Source organism: Plutella xylostella, chromosome 22 (assembly GCF_932276165.1).
Source record: "Plutella xylostella chromosome 22, ilPluXylo3.1, whole genome shotgun sequence".
Lineage (NCBI taxonomy): Eukaryota > Metazoa > Arthropoda > Insecta > Lepidoptera > Plutellidae > Plutella > Plutella xylostella.
Genome location: NC_064002.1, coordinates 3,939,886 through 3,966,095, shown reverse-complemented (window position 1 = coordinate 3,966,095; position 26,210 = coordinate 3,939,886). Strand labels below are relative to the sequence as shown.

General features: G+C 43.7%; 3 protein-coding genes across 4 annotated transcripts in view; 1 reads left to right on the top strand and 2 right to left on the bottom strand.

Moving 5' to 3' along the window:
• Positions 1-8,130, top strand: part of LOC105383686 (importin-13) — a 36,529-nt gene extending 28,399 nt beyond the window's left edge. Inside the window, exons 15-17 of the mRNA XM_048629285.1 lie at positions 2,876-3,013; positions 4,671-4,851; positions 7,463-8,130. Of these exons, the coding sequence (XP_048485242.1) occupies positions 2,876-3,013; positions 4,671-4,851; positions 7,463-7,583 (440 nt within the window). The 3' untranslated portion in view covers positions 7,584-8,130. The remainder of the gene's footprint in view (positions 1-2,875; positions 3,014-4,670; positions 4,852-7,462) is intronic.
• On the bottom strand, positions 8,020-24,291 carry LOC105391358. The gene is made up of 15 exons (XM_048629293.1): positions 24,089-24,291; positions 23,823-23,993; positions 23,172-23,277; positions 15,509-15,693; positions 13,922-14,098; positions 13,435-13,534; positions 12,601-12,707; positions 12,128-12,190; positions 11,865-11,975; positions 11,670-11,788; positions 11,192-11,270; positions 10,992-11,023; positions 10,539-10,706; positions 9,896-10,066; positions 8,020-9,194 (listed from the first exon to the last, which is right to left on the bottom strand). The coding sequence occupies exons 1-15, from the start codon at positions 24,150-24,152 to the stop codon at positions 8,742-8,744; spliced, it is 2,106 nt and encodes a 701-aa protein (XP_048485250.1). The 5' UTR covers positions 24,153-24,291; the 3' UTR covers positions 8,020-8,741.
• Positions 16,489-21,822, bottom strand: LOC105395418. 2 transcript variants are annotated; one of them, XM_038113612.2, is made up of 3 exons: positions 21,666-21,822; positions 20,727-20,963; positions 16,489-20,064 (listed from the first exon to the last, which is right to left on the bottom strand). In XM_038113612.2, exon 3 carries the CDS (start codon positions 20,059-20,061, stop codon positions 16,519-16,521), a length of 3,543 nt encoding a protein of 1,180 aa, XP_037969540.2. In that variant the 5' UTR covers positions 20,062-20,064; positions 20,727-20,963; positions 21,666-21,822; the 3' UTR covers positions 16,489-16,518. The 2 variants fall into 2 exon arrangements, with proteins under 2 accessions (XP_037969540.2, XP_037969538.2); XM_038113610.2 differs by having other exon boundaries at positions 17,588-20,064; positions 20,727-21,809.
• Positions 24,292-26,210: the final 1,919 nt, after the last annotated feature.

Genomic DNA, 26,210 nt, shown 5'->3' with positions numbered 1-26,210 from the left:
GTCACCAGTCGAGACCTTAACTGAAGTTATACTATTACATGTTAAGTTTACAGAACCAACAGTTGACAAAGAAGTGGTGTTATCTATTAGGCGCTGATTGCGACAATCTACAATTAAATTATAGAAGGACAGAAAGTCTACACCAATAATTGGTTTAGTCACGTCAGCCACTATAAAACGCCACGGATAGTCTCTACGCAGTCCTAGATTTAGGTTCAGTTGAGCAAACCCATAGGTATCGATGGTGGTACCGTTAGCTGCGCACAACTGGTAGTTGGTCTTCGCACGCCGTTCACGCAGGGCAGATCGAGGGAAGACGCATAGATCGCTTCCAGTGTCCACAAGAAATTGTGCTTTCGATCTGCGATCTGTAACGAACAGGCGACCGGTGGAGCTGGGACAATCGTTCGTCGCCATCACTGATTGCCCATGGAGTTTTCCGCCTTGTAGTCGCATGGGCGGATGCAGGTCTTCGCCCTGCTGCCGAACTTGCCGTGGTACCAGCAAAGGGGATGCTTCCTGTAGCTGGATTGTGACCTCTCCCTTGACCGAGCAGAATGACGACTCTGTGCATGATTGTTCCTTGATCTGGAACGCGATCTGTGCGATTGCATGCTGAGTGCTCTGACTTGCTGGGTAAGTTCGGCTATTTGCTTAGCCATTTGGTCCATGGAGCTGCCAGGTGAAGTGTGGTGGGAAGTCGAAGCTACTTGCGGTGACGGTGGAACAACTTCATGGATCCTGTCCGCCAGGTCAGCAAGCGTCTCGAGCGAAGCGGTGGGTTGAGAAGCGAGGATGGTCTGGATGCTACTCGGTAGTCGGCTCGTCCAGATGCCAGACAGGAACTCTTCGGGTAAGCCGGGTCCAGCTAAGTTGCGAAGGTGCCTTAGAAAATGTGATGGCTTTCTGTCGCCGATCTCCTCTCTATCCAGAAGTCTCTGCAGCTTCTTGGCCTTGGACTGAGACAAGGTACGTATGAGCTCAGTCTTCAGCTTCTCATACTTGTCGGTAGCCGGTGGGTTCAAGACGAGCTCCTCCACAAGATCTGCGTACTGAGGTTCTAAGTTGCTGAGGATGTGATAAAATTTGGTCTCATCGCTGGTGATCCTCGACAGGTTGAACTGAGCCTCCATAAGCGCAAACCATATTGCAGGCTTCTCCGGTGAAAACTGTGGCGATTTTACGCCGACTCGAAAAATATCGTGACGTGCGTCAGTGGAAACGGGATTTTTCGAACCGCCTTCTCGAACGCCGCCGGATTCTGCGTCATCATTGGACATTGTGCTTGGTGTGTTTTCTTCGGGGTCACCAGTTATAGGCGGGGTGAGTGCGTAGTGTCAGCAGGAGTAGGTAATAAATGCAAACACTTACAGTTCAGTCCAGGTTTGTATATTGAACAAGCAAAGCACACACAAAGTCTATAGTAATTTAGAAGGAGAATGCACAAGCCAATAACACAGCAGAGTTTATACTATTTAGCACTTAGGTATAAAGCATAGGCTAGTAAATAAGCAAGCTAGGTACACAGCGGAAAGATCGCGTAATCGTAAGCAGTAGCGGGCTAGCATAAAGCGGCACAGGCTTCGCGTCGGAGTTGAGATTTCGACTGGCGGCGCACGGGCCGCGGAGGGCGCGCGAGGTTGCGCGGGCGCGCGGGGCAGGGAACCTGCCTCCGGACCGGTATCGACGGCCGCTCGACTTGACCAACAAATAACCTACGGATAAAATATTTTGTGCGTTCTCGATGTATCACGACAATTTATCCGTCGGGCACGATACGTTTGGTGTTGTATGATTGTGTGTGATGTATGTGAACTTAGTATTAATGTTAGTAGGTATTGTTAGTGTAAATAGTATTGTATTTAATAATAACAACTATACTTAATTAAACTAATATAAATATTAACTAGTGTGTAAGATATATACTGTAAATATTATACGTTATACAATGTAGGTATAAGTGTAGGTATATTATACGATACAATGTAAATAGATAAGAATAACTGAAATACAATATGTAACTAAACAATGCATGAAAATACAATTCTGTTCAACTGAAAATACAGTGAATGTATAAATGTAGGTAATAAAATCGGGAAGATACCTACATGCCTTATCGCTAAAGTTAACCGGTTCGCGATGGTATCGGCCGCGGCCCGCGCCTGCGCAACCGACGCGGCGGGGCGTAGTGACGTCACCGAGGCGCTGTTCAACGCACTACAGAGTATCACGAAGAAGAAGCCGAGATATGTGGACTCGTTGGAGGATTTGCTGCCGGAGTTGGTGGATTTAGGTGTGTTTTGTGGATTTTTGTTTTATTTTTATATGCAGTTAGTGCCTGACTGGACACGGTGACAAACCCTAGTCTGTGTTTGTCAGACACGCTAAGAAAAGAAGAATATTGATATCCATAGTCCGTCACATTACGTGATGTATCATTCATCTTTTTTATATCCAAGGACAGCCTACTGCCACTATCCTCCTGCTTTCCTCACCCAACTAGAAGGGCTAGTACGGGTCGCATTTAAGACGTGACAAGAGTTTTTCATCGCGCTCACTCACATCGCGCAACCTCAAGAGCGAGCGCGACGGAGAACTTTTGTCACGTCTTAATCTACAGTTCCCGTGCTACAGGGCCAGTACCTGTGTAAAATCTCAGTCCAGCTAGCTCACGCTATTATTAATTCAAGAACTCGTCTACCCCAACGTATTATTAATTCTCGGCAAACATGACCCTCTTTCACTTCTTTATCTAAACAATTACTGATATAACCCATATTACAGGCTCTGCCTAGTTTGGACACGGATGGGCATATGTGAGAGATGTCCCCACATATTATTATTATTATATTAACCTAATATCTCCACCCTGCAGCCTGCAACTGCATCCGCCTATGGGAGGCGGGCGCGGCGCGGGCGGCGTGCGGCTGGCTGGGGGCGCTGGCGGGCGCGCGCCCCGCCGCGCTGCTGCCCCGCGCGCCCGCCCTCACCGCCGCCGCCCTTCGCTGCATAGGTACGTGTGTACTGCTTTAAGCGTTAAGACCGCTCTTTTTATACCCACGTGCTATTATAATAAAGACTTTTCTACCTATCTATGCTGCGATTCACGAAATATGGTTACAAATGGCAGCACAATGCAATGTTGTCATAAACATAACACAGTCACAAAATACAGTGGATGCTGCTGCTGTCTAGGGCCTCAGTATATTTGCTGTGATCAGTATAAAACAGTGCACCATCTGTCTATGGGAGGCGGGCGCGGCGCGGGCGGCGTGCGGCTGGCTCGGGGCGCTGGCGGGCGCGCGCCCCGCCGCGCTGCTGCCCCGCGCCCCCGCCCTCACCGCCGCCGCGCTTCGGTGTATAGGTACGTGTGTACTGAATAAATCGTTTGAAGACCGCCATTTTTGTACCCATGTGCTTGTATAATAAAGACTTTTCTATCTATCTATACTGCGATTGCAGCACAATGTTGTCGAAAGCAATAAATACAGTGGATACTGCTGCTGTCTACGTTATAAATAAGTGCGCAGGTACCTTAGTATATTTGCTGTGATCAGTATAAAACAGTGCACTATGTGTCTCTGGGAGGCGCGGGCGGCGTGCGGCTGGCTCGCGGCGCTGGGGGGGGGGGGGGGCCGCGCTGCTGCCCTGAGCGCCCGCCCTCACCGCCGCCGCGCTGCGCTGCATAGGTACGTGTACTGATGATGACTATTTACAGAGTAGTGACAAAAGCAGCGTGAGATAAATACAATAGATGCGCCCGCGCTCACCGCGCTGCGCTGCAAAGGTAAACGTACCGTACATACTGCTTTAAGCGTTAAGACCGCTATTTTTGTACCCACGTGCTATTATAATAAAGACTTTTCTATATATATATACTGCGATTCACGAAATATGGCAGCACAATGTTGTCATAAACACAACACAGTCACAAAATACTGTCTACGTTATAAGTAGTGGTTCAGGGGCTCAGTATATTTGCTGTGATCAGTATAAAACAGTGCACTATCCGTCTCTGGGAGGCGGGCGCGGCGTGCGGCTGGCTCGGGGCGCTGGGGGGGGGGGGGGCGCTGCTGCCCCGCGCGCCCGCGCTCACCGCCGCCGCGCTGCGCTGCATAGGTACGTGTGCTCATGATGACCACAATTTAGAGAGTATGGGCAAAAGCAGCGTGAGATAAATAAAGTTGATGCGTCCGCGCTTAACGCCGCCGCGCTGCGCTTCATAGGTACGTTTATACTGGTTTAAGCGGTAAGACCGCTCTTTTAGTACCCATGTGCTAGTATATAAGTTTTGTTATTTATATTCTGTTTGTGTACAAATAAAAAATATTCTATCTATCTATTTCACGAAATATGGTTACGAATGGCTGGGCAATTTTTATCGAAAGCAGAGAGGATTTGTCCGTATTTTCCTTGTTACATGTGATGTATGCAATCATCAGAAGAAAACAGTGCACTTAAATTAATGTATATGCCCAGTTAAGCATATTGTATAAAGACGATCAAAAGTGTTGTGTAGTTTTTGCTAAAGGCGCCAAATTTATAAAAATCCGCTTATTTAGTCACCCAAGCGGAGTTTCGCGCCTGAGCGCAGCGACTGCGCTCATAATCAGTAATACTAGGCTTGCTTGGTTCATGCTCACAACTATTCTCTCCATCTATTCCCCCAGGAGGCCTAACCCCCCGCAACCAAGTGGAGCCGCTAGCGGAGCTCCTACTAGCGCTGAACCGCGCGTCGTTCGGCGGTGGCGGGCTGGCGGCGTGGCTGCGCGGCGCGCTGGGCCAGGCGCACTTCCCCACGCCGCACGCCGCCGACCACCACAAGCTGGCCTTCATCAACAACGTGCTCAAGTGAGTTTTGGGGTCAATTTATACTGGGACAGAGGCGCATATTGCGTATACACGCGCAATCTTTGATGTGTAGTAATGCTGGACTTCATTAATAACGTACTTAAGTGAGTTTTATAGTCGGTTTTCTACACGCTGATTTAAATTATAGCCAGCCCTGAAGGCCTAGTTAATTAGCTGCCTCGGCGGCTGGGCGTGACTTCAGCGGGTGATTCAATATTCAATGGAATTCCATGAGACGACACACGGTATCCCGCTGTTTCGTAAAGGCGACAATATCCAAAAGAGCGCTCAAATACCTAGAGAAGGGTCTAGAAGTTTCTTATTATTAGTTAGTGGAGCCGCTAGCTTCCTGCTGCTGGCGCTGAGCCGCGCGTCGTTGTGCGGCGGCGGGCTGGCGGCGTGGCTGCGCGGCGCGCTGGGCCAGGCGCACTTCCCCACGCCGCACGCCAGAGACCACCACAAGCTGGCCTTCATCAACAACGTGCTCAAGTGAGTTTCACGGTCAATTTATACTGGGACAAGTCGCATAGGGCTAGCACGGGACGCTATTAAGACGTGACAAAAGCGCGATGCTAAACTTTTGTCACGTCTTAAATGTGCTCCATGCTAGCCCTTCTGAAGGTCTAGTTACATAGCTTCCGACAACTGGACGTGACGGCGATGCGACGACGCTTGACACGTTGTTTCGTAAGGCGACAATATCCAAAAGAGCGCTCAAATACCCAGAGAAAGCTCTAGAAGTCTCTTATTATATTAGTTAGTGGAGCCGCTAGCTTCCTGCTGCTGGCGCTGAGCCGCGCGTCGTTCGGCGGCGGCGGGCTGGCGGCGTGGCTGCGCGGCGCGCTGGGCCAGGCGCACTTCCCCACGCCGCACGCCGCCGACCACCACAAGCTGGCCTTCATCAACAACGTGCTCAAGTGAGTTTTAGGGTCAATTTATACTAGAGGCGCTAGTACGGGGCGCATTTAAGACGTGACTAAAGTTCTGCGCCGTGCTCGCTCTTGAGGCTGCGCGATATGAGAGCGCGATGCAAAACTTTTCTCACGTCTTAAATGCGCTCCATGCTAGCCCTTCTGAAGGTCTAGCTACATAGCTTCCGGAGACTTGACGTGGCGGTGACGGTGAGGAGTTACAATAAGGGTACAATTTAAATCAGCACCAAAAAAAATAATTAAAACCAAATTAATTAAACCAACTCCAAAGTCGAAATCCCAAAAAAAATAATTTACGTTCCAAAATAAATTAACACGCCTCCAAATAATTGCAAGTTTACAATAGATAATCTTTTTAGGCACCAAAACGGATAAATCATCACCAAATCATGTTTCCTATAATATTGTAGAAATGTTGGCACTATTTACATACCATAAAAATTATATGAACATCATTAAAATTTATTTCAGACCAAATAAGGTATGTTGCCGTCCCCGTCCCGTCCCCAAGGTGTCCAAGGTGCCCAAGTTCCCCTAGGTGCCCAAAGTGCCCAAGGTGACCTAGGTGCCCAAGGTGCCCGAAATGACCAAGGTACCCAAGGTGCCCAAGGTGCCCTAGGTGCCCAAGGTGCCCTAGGTGCCCAAGGTCTCCTAGGTGCCCTAGGTGCCCTAGGTGCCCAATTTGCCCTAGGTGTCAGAGGTGCCCGAGGTGCCCGAGGTGCGCGAGATGGCCAAGGTGCCTTAGGTGCCCAAGGTCCCCGTCCCCGTCCCCGTCCTTATCTAAATTCGCATCCCTATCCCCACCCTCATTTGAAGATATATTATAGTAGGTACCGACTACCTACTATAATTTATCTTTATTTATATTTAATTCTAAAAGTATTTTAACAAGTAACTTCGGGTACAATTAATTTTTTTTGGCTTCGCAGGGTTAATACACTCACGGGCAATGAAATGGTTCCACTGAGAAAAACACCAAATTATTGCTAAACGGAAAAGGCTAACCTAATGACGCCTTTTGAAACATTGAAGTACATTTAACAGAGCATCAGGATACTACCAAATAAAATTAGTAATATTTTGTTCCAATTTAAAATAAAATCTTTGATAAAATTGGGATCGTTTGTTGTCGCCATTTTGTGAGTGGAACTTTTTCATTGCCCGGCAGTGTAAAATGATACTCATAAAATAAAATATTGGTTACATTTACTTAGCGAAAATAATAACTTATCTAGTTTGAAATAAATTTAAATGGTGTTGATATAGTTTTATGGAAGGTATAAAGTAAAAAAATAATTGGTTCATTTCTGCAATATTATAGCACACATGATTTGGTGACGATTTATCCGTTTTGGCGGAGATTTCGAATTTATTGGAGGCAGAATTGAATATTTTTTGGTGGAGGTTTAAATACAAGCCTTACAATAATAAATGGAATTCCATGAGACGACACACAGTATCTCGCCACGCTCGACACACTGTTTCGTAAGGCGACAATATACAATATATAGTTTTAAGACAATATGGGTACTGCATTACCTGAAATAAATAACTATTTTTATTTCATTATTATTTAATATTCAAAAGAGCGCTCAAATAGCTAGAGAAAGGTCTAAAAGTCTCTTATTATATTTGTTTAACTTTACGTGTAGCCTTAACACTTTTAATGTTTGTTTCAGAGAAAAAAGCAGCAAACGACGTCTGTTAGAAACAGTTCAAGAATTCTCACTCGTATGTAGAGGCCTCATTGGCACGGAGTATGCCAGACAGACTCTGGCCGCCAAACAACTCATCGCCTAAACTAAACCTACTATACTTTAAGTAGCAATATTATTTATTAACTCTGTAAATACTGTTATTAGGATCTCTAATCAATTATAAACAATAAGTCATGTTTAAAGTGTACATTTATTTTAAAATAAACTATGATTTAAGTATAAATTCAGCAATAGTATTCTTTAGTAACATAATTTTTAAACCCGAACATTAAAATAAAACTAAACATGATTTTTACACATATAAATATAAATTACATGATAAGGGTTTATGAAGCCTCCAAAACATATTAGAATCAGGAAATGTAGTACGCAAAGTAGGTATGAGTTGATAACATTGAAATATATCAACAGACGGATACAAAATCGATTTCATATTCAACAAAATAAACTCATACTTTAGCCGTACAGCTATTGGTCTTTTCTACAATATGAAATAAACAGGTACAATACATGACACAATTTTAGCTTTTTGAGATCATCAATGAATTCAATGTTTATTTTCAGATAAATATAATCACAATTTAATAAACAGACCCTCTTACAATATAATATAAAAAGAGTTAATTTCTCCTAAAAGCTTCTTACATGCAAAGAAAAACTTAATTCATGCAAAGATAACTTAACAGTATTCAATATCGTCCGGCAACTATAGTCCTACATCGTCTGTCAATCCGCAGAATGGTCTAGCACTGAGTTACCGTACTAAATCTTCAATCAATTATATAATCTTATAATAACACTAAACGTAAATTTGGTGTACCCACTTTCTTTTAAAATATTACAGTCGCTCTTTGTACGCTATAAAAAACCATTGGCGTTGTAATACTCACCTTTAGAAGGGTCAAACTTTTATGTCCTGTCGTTTCTTAGCATTTAATTTAATGAATCGCCGGCGATAATCATCAGTAACTAAATAATAACCTGATTTCATGTAAAAACACCGAAATGATCCTGCTGATTCGAGTCATTACTTCAGTTGCTCGACCTTAGTTATATCATTTATATTCTGTCCTCTTACAAAACGTGCCTGTACACACACGGCCACACAAGAAGGTGACACCTAGGCTAATATACAATAAGAGAAGCTAAATCAAAACATTAAAAAGCGACACCATTCGAACTGGCCACTGCTGTCTTGCGTTATACGACGCAGAGTGTCCTGGAACCGCTGCCCGGCCGATCACGATTCACACGAGTCCTCCACCTCCATATCCATGGGCTCGTCATTCTTCGTAATCGCCAGATTCACGTTCAGAATATTATCCGCGTCACAGTCCCTGTTTTTAACTCGTAAAAAGTTGACTGCTTGATCTAGAGAGAGATAGAAACAGTCTTTGCGGCTGCAATTTAAGGACGCGTTCTCTAGATCGCAGTGCACGGTGCGGCTGTAGGAGGCGTGGCGGTTGTGGTGCTTCCCTTCCACTGTTACCTCGTATGTGTAAGTATTCGCCTTGTTCTTGGGCCCGATGTAGGCGACGCACAGCGTCATGTCCCAGTTGCGCAGGTCCACGTCCACTCGTAAGTGGAAGAACTCCTGTAGAGCCAGAATGATGTGGTTCTCGTGACGTTCCTCGTTCACTTTGACCGCGAGGCGGTGCTTGCGGCCTTTCTTCACCATGGCTGCGTGCTTTGACTGCAAGTAAAATTAGTTAGCATCATTAATTCTGTTTGGATGTGAAAAACAAACGACGCTATCGCTGCTGACATTATATGACCGGGACCTCGCTCCTTTCTTGGGCTATATAACCGCTCTTTCTATACGTGGATATTGATGGCTGGACCGACGACCTTCAATACCTTTTAGGTCCTACTTAGCTGTACCAGTAAAGGCTTAACTCAATGAAAATCATCAATGAGTCATTGATGATTTTAGGCGATATGTCATTGACATACCTGAAAGTGCGCAGCCAAGTCGTGATGCGGCAGCGAGGTCCGGGCGGCGCAGGCGGGCGCGGGGCAGGCGTAGCGGCGGCGCTCGCACGACGCCTCGTACGCCACTTACCGACCGGAAGCGAAGCTATCGCTGCTGACTTTGTATAAACGGAACAACGATCTTGTCTTTCGCTGACGGATCCATCTATAGGTCTCTATTATTGGCTGATTATGATGACAGTAGGTACCTGAAAATGCGCAGCCAAGTCGTGATGCGGCAGCGAGGTCCGGGCGGCGCAGGCGGGCGCGGATCACGCGTAGCGGCGGCGCTCGCACGACGCCTCTCTTGCACCTCTTGCCACGGATACAGATACTATCTTTGCTCCTGTCTTTGGCTATATAACCGCTCCTTCTATACGTGTATATTGCTTATAGGTCCTACCTACCTATACCAGTAAATACCTGGAAATGCGCCGCCAAGTCGTGATGCGGCAGCGAGGTTCTTGCGGCGCAGGCGGGCGCGGGGCAGGCGTAGCGGCGGCGCTCGCACGACGCCTCGTGGGCCGCGCGCCGCCGCAGACGGACCAGCTTGCCGCAGCCGTGCCGGCACGCGTAGCGGACTATCTCGGATACCTGGCGGGAGACCACGGGTTGTATATAAAAAAATAAAAGCACATAATATGTTTGTAGAAAGATTCCAGCGCCAATTGAATCGGATCCGCAAGTCCCTATTAACCGCACTGGTTCGGCATTATTCATCGTCATCATCAGCCTCTCCCAAAGCACGCCACTGGATGCGATCTTTAGGCATCATTCGGCACTAATTATATGACAGCGTATATTATTTCGCTGTTATAATTAGATTTTAAAGTTGTCCCTGCCGATCCACGGCCTATAACTGGCAAGTGTCTTCAGTCCTAACTGCTTCACGATCATACACCGGGTGCATATACGTTGTAGATGATGATATTACGTGGTATTGAAGATTGACAGATGTTAGGCTGCGTGATAGCGCGCGGAGCGATCGAACGCCGAGCCATATTTAACACCTACGGCTCATAACAGGCATGGATGCTGTCCCTTAACATCCACTCCATCCACTCACCCCCTCCATGGCGCGGTTGCGCACGCTCGAGAAGGCGGTCCGGCACACGGGGCAGGCGGACAGGCGCGCGCGGCAGCCGGCGCACACCAGGTGCCCGCGCCGGCACTGCGACATGGGCGGCTCCATGCACTCCAGGCACACCGGGCACTCCAGTAGACGGAGCAGGCACTAGAGGGACAGATATATAATATTTATTCAGAAAACACTATTTGGCAAATGTGACTCTCAGTGCATTGTACTCATTCAAAATTGGCGATACGGCTCGCAACCTATCACGTGAGTACAAATATACAGCGAAAAGCGGGTGAGCCTGACTACCCCTTCGGGAATTACAGTCGTGAAAATATGCATATGCATGCATATGCAATATGACAACTTTAATCTAGTTTATATCAATCTGAAATACAGGAAAATCTCTGTTATTTCCAAGTTCAGATCAGTATTTTTACATACCTGATTTAGTTCGACGACTGTGCTCTCCTTATCTGAAATGTTTAATAATTCATCATTAAGTTATGCTGCTTCAAACTTAGGAATACATTAATACGAAGGTGACTCTTGCATAAGATTTCATAAATATAATTATAAGGAAAGGTGCTTTAGATTACTTATATTGATACATAACATATTGATACGATTTATTATTTTATTACCTTCTCTCTTCTTTTTACTGCGTGTCTGATCTTCTTGTGGAGTTTCTTCTGCAGCAGCTGATACTTCTGCACTTACATTCTGTAACAAACACATTTATTAATCCTAGAACGTTTCATAGTTAAATCATTTGTTGATTATGCGATGCTGTTAGAAGATAGAATTGCTATTAGCAAATCAAATAGCTAATATATTTTCCGTAACTCAAGAAGTAAAAACGGAAAGTCATTTAACTTAATCCCCTTTGGACGTGCGGTTTAAGTAATGCATCGCTATTTGTCTACTTTGCACGATTCCCATTTTCGCCATTTAATTTTACCACACAGACTTACGCTGAGTTGCAGAAAGGAACTTTAAGCTAATTGGACCTTAAATCAATTGCTGCCTTGCTTTAACAGTATACGGACAGAAAGAGACAGACATAGATTTACAACGCAACTTGGCATTTAAATAAAATAGTGAACACAGGTGGGCACTGACCTCGGCTGCCAGCTGCCCGGCGGCATCGGTGTGGTCCTCCGTGGCCTCGGCCGCCGGCTCCACTTCCAACACTTCCTCTTCCAACGACATCTCTGTCGAAGTGCTCGCCGATTGGCCTTCTGAAAATGTTAGTATTATAAATATCACATTCGCCAATGGTAGTAATATACCGTATACAGATAAAAAGCTGGTTACCGTCGCATTTCCTATGGATATCTTCCCCGCGCTTCTCAGCGCTGGTTCGGTATCCATAAGTATGAAACTGACAGCTCTGCGCCGGTAGCCAGCGTTCTGTCTGTATACGGCCTGGCAAGAAAGAGTAGAAATTAATAGCAGTGACACTTTTCTTAATACAGCTTAATACACCCAATGCGTTGTATTTCAGGTCTATTATACTGGTCTTTAGTCGTATTCGTAAATATACACACAAAACAGGTGTGATAATGTTATATTTTTACCTGGGGCAGCAGTCTGTTCACTAGAATCTTGCGGCTTCGGTGGAACTGGGATGTCAGAGTCTTCTATAATAAAAAAATACAGAATAGTTACAACATAATGTTACTCATAATAATCAAGGCTCAGTTTAGAGATATTGTTAGGCTGCGTCCCCAGTAGGCCAACTGTTCGCTGCCGCTGACACAGTTAGCGGCGTATCGGGTGTTTCCGATATTGACAGAGTGACATGGATCATTGTTAGGATCAATAGCAACGCAATAATAAATTACGTGGACCAATAGCAACACAGTAAAACAATTTCAGTTTAAAAAATAGAGTATAGTTTTGCGCTCACACATGGAAACGCAGCCTTAACGCCAACGCAGATTAGCAACGCAGAGTATTAATCTATTGATAACTTTCATAAGTCCCTATCAGAAATGGAAGCTTAAGTCATGCATTGTGGCCATAGACAATACAATCACAACGCACTGACCCATAATCCAGTTAAACTCGTCCAGGAACAGCGAGTGCTGGCCCTCGCTGGACGCGCGGCGCGCGGGCGCCTCCTCCGCCGAGTCGTCTGCCGTCACCGGGCTGAACCTGAGGTGGCGGTGAAGATGATTAGATTGAGTTCATATTTACGGAAGACCGGAAGAATTGGCTTACAAATAAGGAGGCCTATACCGAACAGTGGGCGATAGAAGGGTGATGATGATGAAGTTCATTTTTCATGATGATGAGCTACCTGCTTACCGTACATCTAGACAATGCTGATTCATAGATCCGTACAGTTATGGCAGATTTGAATTGCGCTACTGAACTGTTAATTGCTAATCAAGTACCTAATGTATGAAGTATGATGGTAAAGTTCGATTCCCGTATTGTGACCAATTTTAATTAAGTAGATATTTTTCGATTTTATTGATAAGTACATGTATAAAGGCAGTGTGGCGTCGACAGACACATTCACTATTTTCGTCTCACGAGCTGCTTTTGACAATATTGTATTTAATTTTTCACTCACCTGATGCCAGCGGACGTGGAGGGCTGGCTGGGGTCGGCCGGGTGCTGCGGCTGTCTCCTGACGTCGTCGCTGCAAGCAGTAGACAGTGTCGGTGCACTCACCTGATGCCAGCGGACGTGGAGGGCTGGCTGGGGTCGGCCGGGTGCTGCGGCTGTCTCCTGACGTCGTCGCTGCAAGCAGTAGACAGTGTCGGTGCACTCACCTGATGCCAGCGGACGTGGAGGGCTGGCTGGGGTCGGCCGGGTGCTGCGGCTGTCTCCTGACGTCGTCGCTGCAAGCAGTAGACAGTGTCGGTGCACTCACCTGATGCCAGCGGACGTGGAGGGCTGGCTGGGGTCGGCCGGGTGCTGCGGCTGCGCGCGCCGCGTGGTGAGGTCGCGCGCGCTGTCTCCTGACGTTGTCGCTGCAAAAAGTATAGACGGTTGTTTGGTGAGCGTGGAACATAAAATAGTATAAGTATGCTGAGTATCCACTTTGGAGGGGACTAAACTTCACTAGACTATGCCTAACCTCGCCAAACATATTTCTCCACGTAGCGCAACTTACAATCATTATTATGATCGACACTTTTGTGGACGGCGACAAGACATGAGCAATGTTGTGTTGTGATGTTTCTTAGTGTGTTAACCCGTAGTGGGTTTTATTGTAAATTGAAAGGAGGTAATTCTAAATAACTTTATTTTGAACAAGAACGACGATGTGTTTCTCGTCTTCTTGGTCCCTATTTGTTAGACTTCTCTCTGCCTCTCTTATCATTGGCTCATGAGTGGGGGCTGTCGCATAAACTTACCATGACATATAAGCCGATGCCTATGACTATGAGCGGCGGCGGGCGCATTAAACGAGCGCGCGAGGGCGGCGGCGCGGGCGTCGCGCTCGCGGGCGCGCAGGCGGGCGTGCGCGCCGGCGGGCGTGGGCCGCGCCGTGAACAGCGGGTTGCGCGACGGCTGGCCCACGCCTACGCTGGCTGGAATATGATAAAATTCGAAATTGAAAAAATATATAAGATTCTGTTAAACCAGGGAAACAAAGGATGGTGACATATATAGAACAGCGGGTTGCGCGACAGCTGGCCCACGCCTACGCTGGCTGGAATGTATTGTAAAAAAAATAAGAACCAGTGAAAGAAATGGTGGTGAATATAGCCAGATATATACCAGACTTATAGCCATGTGTTCGGGATAAGCGGTCTTATTCATAAAAAGTTACGGGAGACCTATAGGCCTGCTATAAGCAAATGTCAAAAAAACTTTATTCATAAACGATCAATAGCGCTAAAGAACTCTCCAACTGATTCGTAAAACCTTGATATGCTAAAGTTGGCTGGACCCTACTATACACCTTCCGTAAACCTCCTTTTGTACAAAAACATGGCGGCCGGTCAACAGCTGTTCTGCTTTATTGACGATTTGACATTTGTTGTGAGTTAATATTTGCTGAAAATAAGTTGCCATGGTAACGTAAAAATTTTATAATTTTTTTTGTGGGTTTTGGCTTGGCCACTGCGCCTTTAAGCCAACATAAACTTTTTTAAGTGCCGCGCCGTGGCTAACATAGATAATAGAGATTAATAAATGAATGAAAGTTTTCGCTATTTTTGTTTATGGTTTCGTCAGACCGACAACTTAATAGGGTAAATGTCAAAATGTTTGGTCTGCGAAATCTATTAGCATCACTATAGTTATTGAATGTTTACGGAACGATTATGAATAGAGATTTTTATGAAACCTCAAATAGGCTTAAAGTGTTCCGTAGCTATTGAGCTCAGTAAAAATACTTTAAGGTTTTTTTATGAATAAGACCGTAAAAAGATATAAATGAATCAAAAATACAATGGAGAAACTGAAATTTTGTGAACAGCGGGCGTGCGTGCCGGCTGGCCTACGCCTATGCTGGCTGGAATATATTGTGAGACAAGTTTTTAATAAAAAATCTAATGTGATATAATTAGATAAAATTCGATATTTAAAAAAAGTTAAGAAGCAATGAAACAAGAGTAATTTTGGTGGAATAACACTGTAAAAACTAGCCTAGAACATACATAAGTTAGATGAATAGATTATTTGAAACTTAAATCAGCTCCCTGCACTGTTTACTTTTAATTATCATATACTCTGTAAAATATTGCATGAGTCCTATTACGTTTGGCAGACTCTAATTCCTGGGAAATAGAGTTCGTTTTCCCTTCAATAAACAAATGACCGCACAAGGCCAGCGTGGTGGACTAGGCCTCTGGTCTCCTTCATTGGAAGGAGACCAGTGCCCCAGCAGTGGGGACGTGATGGGTCGTGCTGATGATGATGATGAAACAAATAAAAGGTATGTATTTGAGAGCAGTCATATGACTCGAGCTATGTTTAACAAGAGGCCAACATACACGCATTAAACGGAGGTATCCTCGTGGCCTTCTTCAGCGCCAGTATGCCGCGGATCTCGTGCAGCGGGCTGGGGCGGCGCAGTGCGGGCTCGGCGCTGGGCGCGGCGCTGCGGGGGGCGCGCGGGGGGACCCGTGGTACTGTGCAGCGCGCCACGTCGCGGCGTAGGGCTTCTATGGCGCGGGAGCTGTGGGTTGGTACGTTATTGATTAGGAATCCTACTAATGTTATAAATGCGAAAGTTTGTGAGTATTTGTGTATGTTTGTTACTTCTTCGCGTCAAAACGGCTGAACCTATTTTAACGAAATTTTATATGGAGTTAGCTGACACCCTAGCCTATGTGTTAAGAACTAATATGTTTAAAAAGACATTTTATGTTGAGAGTAGGGCATGCAATACCGGAACTATTTTCAATACCGGTATTGAGTTCCGGTATTGCAACTCAATACCGGGATCCCGGTATTAATACCGGTATTAGATTTCCTTGTAATAAATGGCATATATTGTGATTAAAGGTCGTATAGGTCAAAATAAAACGAGAAAAGGCAGAAATTCATTATTTTGTAATTGATTTTTACGAGAATTGAGTATTAGAGTTTAAATTTTACAATAAATTATTATTGTTGCGAAGCGGGACTGTATACGCTTGAAATTATACGCTGATTATGTATTTTACTGCACTTTTATTAATTATTAGATGATTAACAATGCACACACGTAGGTAGGTGGGTAGAGAGAGAGAGAAAGTATTGCCAGACGACAAAATAACAATATTAAAAATATACACTGTGTTGGTGTTGCCAACATGCTGCCGCCTACAATAATTTGCTAACGAATAGTTAATGAAAAACCATTTTTAAAATCTGTACCTATTACTTACAGTTAGGTTACACTTAAGTTACAATAGAGACATTGACTTATTGGTATGTCCGGTCTATACATAAGACACTAAACACATTAAATTATTACACATAAGGAAAACACACATTAAGTACATAGTAAAAATAACAATTATACATCTAAAGGAAGAGCACACACTTTCAATATTGATCGAGTATGGGTTTTCCCATTAGCAGTTTTTACTTCAACGGCCCTAACGTGGCAGTCATGACCAGGGTATGTGTTTACCACTCTAGCCATTGGCCAGAACATGGAGGGAACATTATCCTCCTTTAAAATTACCAATGTACCTATCTTAATATTAGGAGCAACATTTAACCACTTAGGCCTATTTTGTAACACATTGAGATATTGTTTGTGCCACATTTTCCAGAATGATTGCTTTATTTGCGTACATAACTGCCAAAATTTTAACCTGTTTTGTGGAACATTTGTTACATCATTTTCTGGGTACATTGTGAGGGCATTTCCTATCAAAAAATGACCTGGGGTCAGATAACTATAGTCATTTACATCACTTGAAGACATTGGTAGCAAAGGTCTAGAATTAAGTACACATTCTATCTCTACTAACACAGTATTCAACTGTTCATAGGTTAGTTGGTGACTCTGTACTACTCTTCGCAAATGGTATTTAGTACTCTTTACAGCACCCTCCCAAATACCTCCGAACGTCGGTGAACGACTGGGAATAAAATGAAAGTCAATCCCTTTTTCAGCTGTAAATTGCACAACTTTACTTTGGTGGTCTTTGGAAGAGAACAACTTATAAAGTTCAACCAACTGGTTCCTTGCCCCCTTGAAGGTGCTAGCATTGTCAGAGTAGATTTCTTTCGGCAGGCCTCTTCTTGATATTAGTCTACGTAGGCACGCGAGATAGGTATCGGTTGTGAGATCTGAGGCTAGCTCTAGATGTATTGCCTTAGTGGCAAAACAAACAAATACACAAATGTAGCCTTTACCTATGACTGATCGTCTCACGCGCGAGAGCTTTACATTTATAGGTCCTGCGAAATCTACTCCAACTTTCTCGAAGGGACGGCTCAAAGCAGTCACCCTGCCGGCCGGCAAGGAACCCATCAGCTGCTTGGAAGCTGTGGCCTTCTGCCTGAAACATTTTATACATTTATTTGTAATTTTCTTAACATACAATAAGCCGTTAGTAATCCAGTATTTCTGGTTTATATTTGACAATAACAGCCTAGGTCCGGCGTGTAGTAAGCGTTCGTGTTCTGATCTTACCAAACACTCTGTGACGTACGATTCTCTAGGTAATATAGCCTGATGTTTTTGTGCGTACGGTATACTAGCGTGGTGTAACCTGCCGCCTACACGCAGAATACCTAGGTTGTCTAGAAACGGATGCAAACTTAATAACGAGCCTTTGACGCATTCATTTTTCTTTAAACTTTCAATTTCATCCTTAAAATATAACTCTTGTTCATACTTAATGAGCAACATTAGCGCAGAGTTTAATTCTGTACTCGACAAAAAGTTATGCGAGACCCTACTGCCTTTTAAATTATTAATAAATCTTAACACATAGGCTAAGACACGTACCATTTTTTGGATGCTAGAATATTTGTGTATACCTTGCAATATGTCGGTCACTGGACGAGCCGCAGACCCTACGTTGGAGGAGATCGCTGCGCTGGCTCTGCTCTCAGGTAATTCTGCAGGTAACTGTATATTTTCATCAAACTTGTACTTACTGTCATGCATAAATCGAGGCCCATGCCACCACATATCGCAGCCACTAAGCTCGTGTGGACTGACGCCCCTGCTTATATAATCGGCGGGGTTCTCCTTGGTGTTGACATACAGCCATTGACAGTCAGCAGTATTGTTAGTTATAGCTTTCACTCTGTTCGCCACATAAGCCGTCAACTTCATCACTTCAGTCCGTAACCAAGCCAACACGATTTGGGAATCAGTAAACAAGTAAATTTTACTTATCTTTAGTTTCAATTTAAGCGTGTTTGTAACCTTAGCAATCAACACAGACAAGAGTAGCGCAGCGTTTAATTCTAAGCGTGGCACGGTTAGGTTTTTATTCTGGAGAGGATTTATGCGGGATTTCGAGCAGAGTAAATGCATATGTACTTTACCTTCATTGTCGGTGACGCGCAGATACACACAGCAGCCGTATGCAGTCGAACTGGATGCATCAGAGAAGCCTATGAGTTCCACTGTATCTGAATCAGAGAACTGTACATTTCTATTTATATAAATCGGATCCATTTTAGCTAGACTAGATAAGAATTCTGTCCACTCTGATTTAATGTTATCGTCAGGCGTGGAATCCCAGTCTGATTTGCTGGACCATAATTTCTGCATTATAGACTTAGCCTGTACAACTATAGGTCCTACAAAACCCATCGGGTCATAGAATTTTCCTATGTACGCCAATATTTCACGTTTCGTAATATTATCTGCATCGCATGATTCTGGACTTACTATCTTAAACTTGTCCTGATGCACAATCAACTGTAAACCTAAGGTTTTTATACTACAGTTGTCATTTTGAAATTCTAACTCGTCAAAATGCCGTTCAGTTGAGGGAATATCTTCTAATATTCTACTGTCATTTGCTGACCATTTATGTAACTTGAAACTGCCTTTTTTCAGTAACTGCTGAAGCTGTGATTTTGCTTCTACTATCAAGTCTAAATCACTATTTGAGAACAGTACATCATCTACATACGTGCAGTTGTTTAAAATGAACGAAGCCAAGGGCAGTTCGCGCTCATTATGCATAGCAAGCTCTTTCAAACACCGCGTAGCTAGATAACTAGAGCTCTTCAGCCCGTAGCTTACTCGATCCAGCCTAATGCACTTGATGGTCTCGTCGGGGCTGTCTCTCCATAGAATGTTCTGTAAGGAAGTATGCTCAGGTATTACGCGGATGTTGCGGAACATTTGCTTTATGTCCGTAGTGAACGTATAGTTACCGAAACGGAACAAGAGCAGTATGTCGAAAAGATCTCTCTGTACGGTCGGTCCGTTTAGCAGTAAATCGTTAAGCGATACCTTCTTGTTTGTTTTCATTGAGGCGTCGAAAACAGTACGCAACTTAGTGGTCTTACTGTCAGGCTTGAGTACCGCATGATGCGGCAGAAAGTACACTGCGTCCTTACTAAGCTGGTAGCTCTCAATGTCTACGAAGTGCCCGTGATTTAAGTTTACGTAATCGTGTATAAACTTTTGATACTCTATGAAAAGGTTGGGATCTTTGTGCAATTTCTTTTCGAGGTTTAAAAACCTTTTTAACGCGAAATGAAATGAATCTCCGAGAGCATCGTTTACATCTTCTAATGGCAGTTTCAAGGGCAAAGCAACCTCAAAACAATCATCCTTCAACTGAACAGTCCTTTGAAATACATATTCGCAGAGCTCTTGCTCTGAAGACTTTTCATTATAAATTTCTGGAACGGACTCACTCTTCCAAAAATTCGTTAAATTTTCATTAATATCTGACTCACATGTGCATTTAAAAACTGCTACCTTATTGCAGACTTGTGTATGCAGGCTTCCCCCGATTACATAGCCGAACTGCGTGTTGATGAGCTGTGGATGCCGGGCACCTGGCGCCGAGGGCTGCGCTCCGCTAGGCGGCGCTGCAGACTCGTAGATCGTCGACTCCGGTGGCAGCATAGCCTGGAAAAAACAGTCCGCTCCCATGAGTAAATCGATTTGACTGGGGATGTTAAAGTCTTTATCTGCCAGCCTCACATATGGTGGTATCACAAAGTCTGAGATATCAAATTTTCTCTGTGGCAGCTCACATGTGATCCTTTCGACTACATGACAAGTAGTCGATAATTTAAATGGATTGACTAACGAGTGTATATCGACTGGCACACAGCGCTTCACGCTGGCCTGAGTGTTGACAATCCCTACTATATTAATATTACTCTGCAGGGGCTTTAAATCTAGCAGCTGAACGGCTCTTTCAGAAATGAAAGAGAGCTGCGAGCCACTGTCTAGTAGGGCTTTGAAAGTCATCTCTGTGCCATCTCGAGCGAGAAGCTTTACTTGTGCTGTGGGCAAAAGTACACTATTAGTGGTCATTTTTTTATTTGCCCCCAATGAGGCGGGTGACGCAGCGGCCTGCGGTCCCTCCACTTTATCATTATCGCAGTGTAGCAGAGTGTGATGTTTCTGTTTGCACTCTGCACACCTAAAGTGGAACCTGCATTTTCCTGAATGCGTACCTAAACATACATTGCATATTCCCTTTTCCTCTGCAAACTGTACCCTTTTAGTGGCAGGCATTAACTGGAAGCTCTTACATAGATATAACTTATGGTTTGACTTACATAGTAAGCATGATGCCTCCTGCGCTGCAGTGTACGCTACCGGTTTGCCCGTGGATGCTGGACGCTGCTCCTTGTGCTGCTGATGATTGGTGTGTCGTGGCGGTTGCGACTGGCCACAGGCCGGCCCCACATTCTCCAATGCCAGTGCTTGCTTGTCAATAAACTTGAGCAGGTCCTCCACGGTAGGGTCCATGGCGGTGTCTCTCTCCATTTGGTAGGCTCTCGATGTTGGGAGATCTAATTTTCGGCAAAGTATACACAAAATTATAGCATCCCAATATTTAATGTTAGGATCTAAATTTGTTAGAGCAGCAATCTCCTGCCTAACATTTGAACTAAACTCTCTTAGACCTGCTGCTGTCGCCTTTGTAAGAGGATTCAGATCCAACAGTGTGCTAATGTGCTCATTAATTATCCTAAATCTATTGTTATATCTATCATCTAACAATTCTAGTGCTTTTTTATAACTTTCGTGCGTCAAAGGTAAGTTTTTGATTAGTTGCAGGGGCTCATCCCTGAGATATGCACGCAAATAATACAATTTTTGTACATAGTCTATTGACTCATTGTCATTTATCACTGAGTTGAACAAGTTGATGAATGGTATATACTCAGTAAACTTACCACTAAATATAGGTACATTGATAGGTGGTAGTTTTAATTTGGAAATTGGAGCAGATGGAGCTGAAGGCTTTGGTTCCTGGCTATTGCGTTTGTTACATTCTGCATCAAGTGTGGCTAAGATGTGGAAAAACCTTTCCTCCACGACTGAAACGTCTTCATCGTCCTTCTCGTCAAGTTGTAAAATATCGACATTGCATTTTTCATAGCTCGAAAACGATTCCAAAACACGATTCTTTTTGACGAGCAGAGCTTCGGTTGTGGAGTTTGCCACATCTTCGTCACTGCTAACAAAGTTATAAAGCCTAGTTATGTTACCTTTTGTGTAACGCCTTCTTGACACAAGCTCTTGTAACTTCTCCATTTTTACTTATTTACAAACAACAGAACACAGTTAAATCTTTGGTTATAACACAAATACTTAAGTTCTGAACAAATTTACACAGTATAAGTTACTTTTTCAATGATTTAAATCGCAAAAACTAATAAATTAACTTCGACGCAAAGTTGTTGAATCCAACGAGAAAATTTTTGACAAGTGAAAAAGTAAACCGTCAGAATGGCCGCCGATGTTCGCCGCTTGGCCGCCACACGTAGTTCCAAGGCTCGCCGCTGGCGCTAGTTGTCGAACTTGCTGTCCCTAGCGCTCAGAATATTCACCCTGCTTGCTTGACGTGTCGCGTCCACAGACTATGAACCTCGTAACTTGGCCGACACCACTAGCCGACACGAAATAGCGCGTTCGCGCCGATTCACCGTCGTAATGGCGGGAACCTGATGATGAGCGCGAAGTCGTCGCGTCGTCAAATCTGCCAGATTTGATGTCTTTGTATGATCGTAACGGCACTAACACACTGCACTGTCTAGCTTTTTATGCACTGGCTTGCTGGACCGACACGAAATCGCGCACTCGCCGAACCGAAGACCCGTAGAAATAGTGGCGGGAACGAGTTGGTGAGCGCGTCGCGCCGTATTTGTTCTGCCAACAGCTCGTGATTTGTGTATCCCCCGTTGGATACTTTAAAGCTGAAGGACCATGTTGCGAAGCGGGACTGTATACGCTTGAAATTATACGCTGATTATGTATTTTACTGCACTTTTATTAATTATTAGATGATTAACAATGCACACACGTAGGTAGGTGGGTAGAGAGAGAGAGAAAGTATTGCCAGACGACAAAATAACAATATTAAAAATATACACTGTGTTGGTGTTGCCAACAATTATTTTTACATCCAGTGTCCGTTTACGCATGGACAACAGTAGATATCAAACGGCCGAAAACTGCATCAAACGGTTGGAAACAAGTGCGCTTTCACAGTACATAGGAGTACTATATCTCAATCACTTTATTATAGCCTAAAAAAGTCCGATTCCGGTATTACTTCAATACCGGTATTAACTTTCAATACCGGTATTGAAAAAAGCGTGAATTTTGTCCCTAATACCGGTATTACGAATACCGGTATTGCGGTATTGCATGCCCTAGTTGAGAGTAAAGAACAAGTCATTATAGTAATACAAAAACAATTATGTAACAATCTTTAAAGTTAAGCTCTCTGTAAGCGACCATTTTTATTTTTTAAATATTTAACATCAAATTATAGTATGGTTTCAGATTCAGAATTCAGCTTGACCCTATTACCATTACTTTCTGTCTATGTCTGTGAAAGATACATAAACAATACAAAAATAGCGGCCATGGGACTAGGACAAAACAGTACCTATTGAAAGGCCTTAAAATTATGAAAGGGCAAGGCAGTATAAATCTAACCACTTTATTGTTTCTTTATCTTGATACTTATACAAAATGTAGTTCCTTACCGAGCTGTCATATCCGCTTGCCCCCTCTGGCTCAGCAATGACCAGAACAGGTGGCGGTCCGACCGTGTGGCTTGTGGACGCCTTGATGCTTGACTTGTGGAGGGCTCTATAATAATGGAAGAATATAATAATATTATGAAATGGTGCTTGGAAAGGCATTCCATCTGTGTAAATAGATTATTTTGAAAGCAATATGTCTTGATGTTGTTTTAATAATGTAATAGGGTAATAGCATACATTAGTAATGAAAGTAATAAATTTAAAAAATACATATAGCAGAATATCATGATAGCATAAACATATTAAAGGGCAGAGCACACAAACTGACAAACATAGAGTGGGATTCCCTATAGTTAATAGAAAAAAAATATACCACTGTTTTAATTGCAGATATGAAACTATGTTGCATGTATCTGATGCAAAAGAACAGTAAGTTAGTTTTCTACCTACAGTCCAAACGCACTCAACAAACACTTGTAGGTAGTTCAAAATGATCTCTTAACAAATAAGAAACTTAATGAAAACACATTTCAAGTGCTATCTAAACTAAGCCAGTCCCCTATTGCACAACCAACAAACACAATATTTTAACAATCTAAAATTAACCCTATTCTACCAATATTGATTGAAGTGAACAAGATTGAAAGTCACCAGTATTGCTCGTAGTAGTCGGCGGCGGTGCAGACGAGGAGGCCGACGTCCCCGGCTGGGGCTGGCCCGGAATGGCGGCCGCCCTGTATATCATGTCCATGTACTCATTAGTAGTCGCCGAAGACGACGGGTTAGGACGCACCATAGTGTGGTTTTCACCAGTTTCATCATCTGCGAAAACAATAGATATCCACTTGTACCATGTACCCCATATTGTATTCCCTTGTTGATGATACGTAGAAAAATGTAGGTAGGTATGTACTTACCTGAGCTCCAAGGATATTCAGTTATTCCTAGGCTTTTTTTCATCCTTTCTTTTCTGTCACCCATGGTGGGACTGTGGGAAATCCGTTTTTCAGTAAAAATATAGCCACTATATCTTTATTTCCTAGTAATTTCCTTTGTAAAAATAACAATATTTAGATTTAGTAAATTGAATGACTGACTATTTTATTTCGTTCAATTTGGTTGTCAATTTGACACTTTTGACAGCATTACCTTCAGTGATTGAAGTAAAGTTTAAGTTCTTCTTTCTCAGAATAATAATGGCATTGTTTTGTAGCTGCGTAGTAAGCTGCGTACACACCGGCCCAACGAAGGCCAACGAACGGGTTTCGTTGGCCTTCGTTCCTGCAATCTGGACGGATTAGCGAATGCCAACGATCGCTCGTTGGCGTGTGCCGGCGATCCGAAGCGTGGTGGCAACATCAAAGAAATCAAGCTATTTGAACGAACCCTGTTTGGACGGTCGCCGAAGGCCAACGAACGAACGCTCAGTTGAAGCAAGAGAGCGTAGCGTGTAGACGTCCAATTTGATAATTACTTGGATATTTCCCGCCATTTAGATCATGCAGAAAAACAAAGAATGGAGTAAAACGAGATGTTTTCAATTATAATGATGTTTTCATCGTCCATGATTAAATTGCGAATGAAAGAGAAAAGAGCCGGAACCAAGTGCCAACGAACGTTCGTTCGAGCACTAATTGTATTTGGACGTATTAACGAACACCAACGAGCATGCGGAGGCCAACGCTAGCGAACGATAAATATCCTTCGTTGGCCGTTCGTTGGCCCGGTCTGTACGCAGCTGTACGGACCGGCCCAACGGACGCCAAACGATGGATAATGGATGGATTCATCATACAAAGGTCAACGAAACCCGTTGGCGTTCGTTTGGCCGGTGTGTACGCAATGACAAAGGAATAAAGAGATTCTTTATTCCTTTGTCATTGTGTGTACGTAACTTAACGAGAAGCAGGTTAATACTTTTGCATCTTTGTGATTATTCTAGCTAGACTGTTGTTGTTGCAGTCCTATGGCACCCCAGAGGTGCAGAGGGTCTCCACTAACGTCCGCCACTTCCGCCTATCTTCGGCTATACTTTTGGCCTCACTCCAGCTTAGTCCAGCGGCTCGCAGCTCGTTTTCGACGCTTCGGTGCCATGTTTGGACAGGGCGTCCCCGGGAGCGCTTGCCATTTGGTGGCCTCCAGTCAAAGGCAATAGTTGCGGCATTCGTAGCTCTTCTTCGTACAGTGTGCCCAAGTTAGACTACTCTAGACCTAAGTTATACATCTCACCTACAATGTACACACACTGAAAAACGACATGTTTGACGACATGTGTACATTGTTTGACGACCGAATGGCGTAGTGATTAGTGACCCTGACTACTGAGCCGAAGGTCCCGGGTTCGATTCCCGGCTGGGGCACATATTTGTTTAAAGACAGATATTTGTACTCGGGTCTTGGGTGTTGATATTTATATTTAGTATCTATCTATCTATGTATTTGTGTAGATATATCAGCTGTCCGACATCCATAACACAGGTTCTGCCTAGCTTGGGGTCGGATGGCCGTGTGTGAGATGTCCCCACATATTTATTTATTTATTTGTTTTTATAAACTTTTATATTTCGTTCCTCAGAATAATAACTAAGTCACTTGTTTCATTCATGTCACAACATAACTGTCAAAAGACGTGACAGTTGTTTTGTGACAGTGACAGTCAATGTCATTCATTTGTCATATTTACATTTTACCGGCTAAAATTTTCATCAAAAAGTCCATTTCATGTTTGTTTGAATTTTGCCCCATTAAGTTAACAATTATGTACGGAACGACTAAAAGAAGTTTTGTTTTATTTGTAAATAGTTCATAGAAATAACTAGATCAAGTAGTTAACTCGATTACGCTCGCGAAGGTTCTGAGCGCTAAGATAAATACTTACTTATGTGTGTGTATAGATATAGATATAGTTTAAGTATGTACCTAGGTACCTACTAGTTGTTCGAGCACCTACCTACTTTAGTAATAATAATAAATAAATAGTGACAGGAAGTGAGGAGGCCAGCGCCATCTAGTAGGAAATAGCATAACGAAGTAGAACAA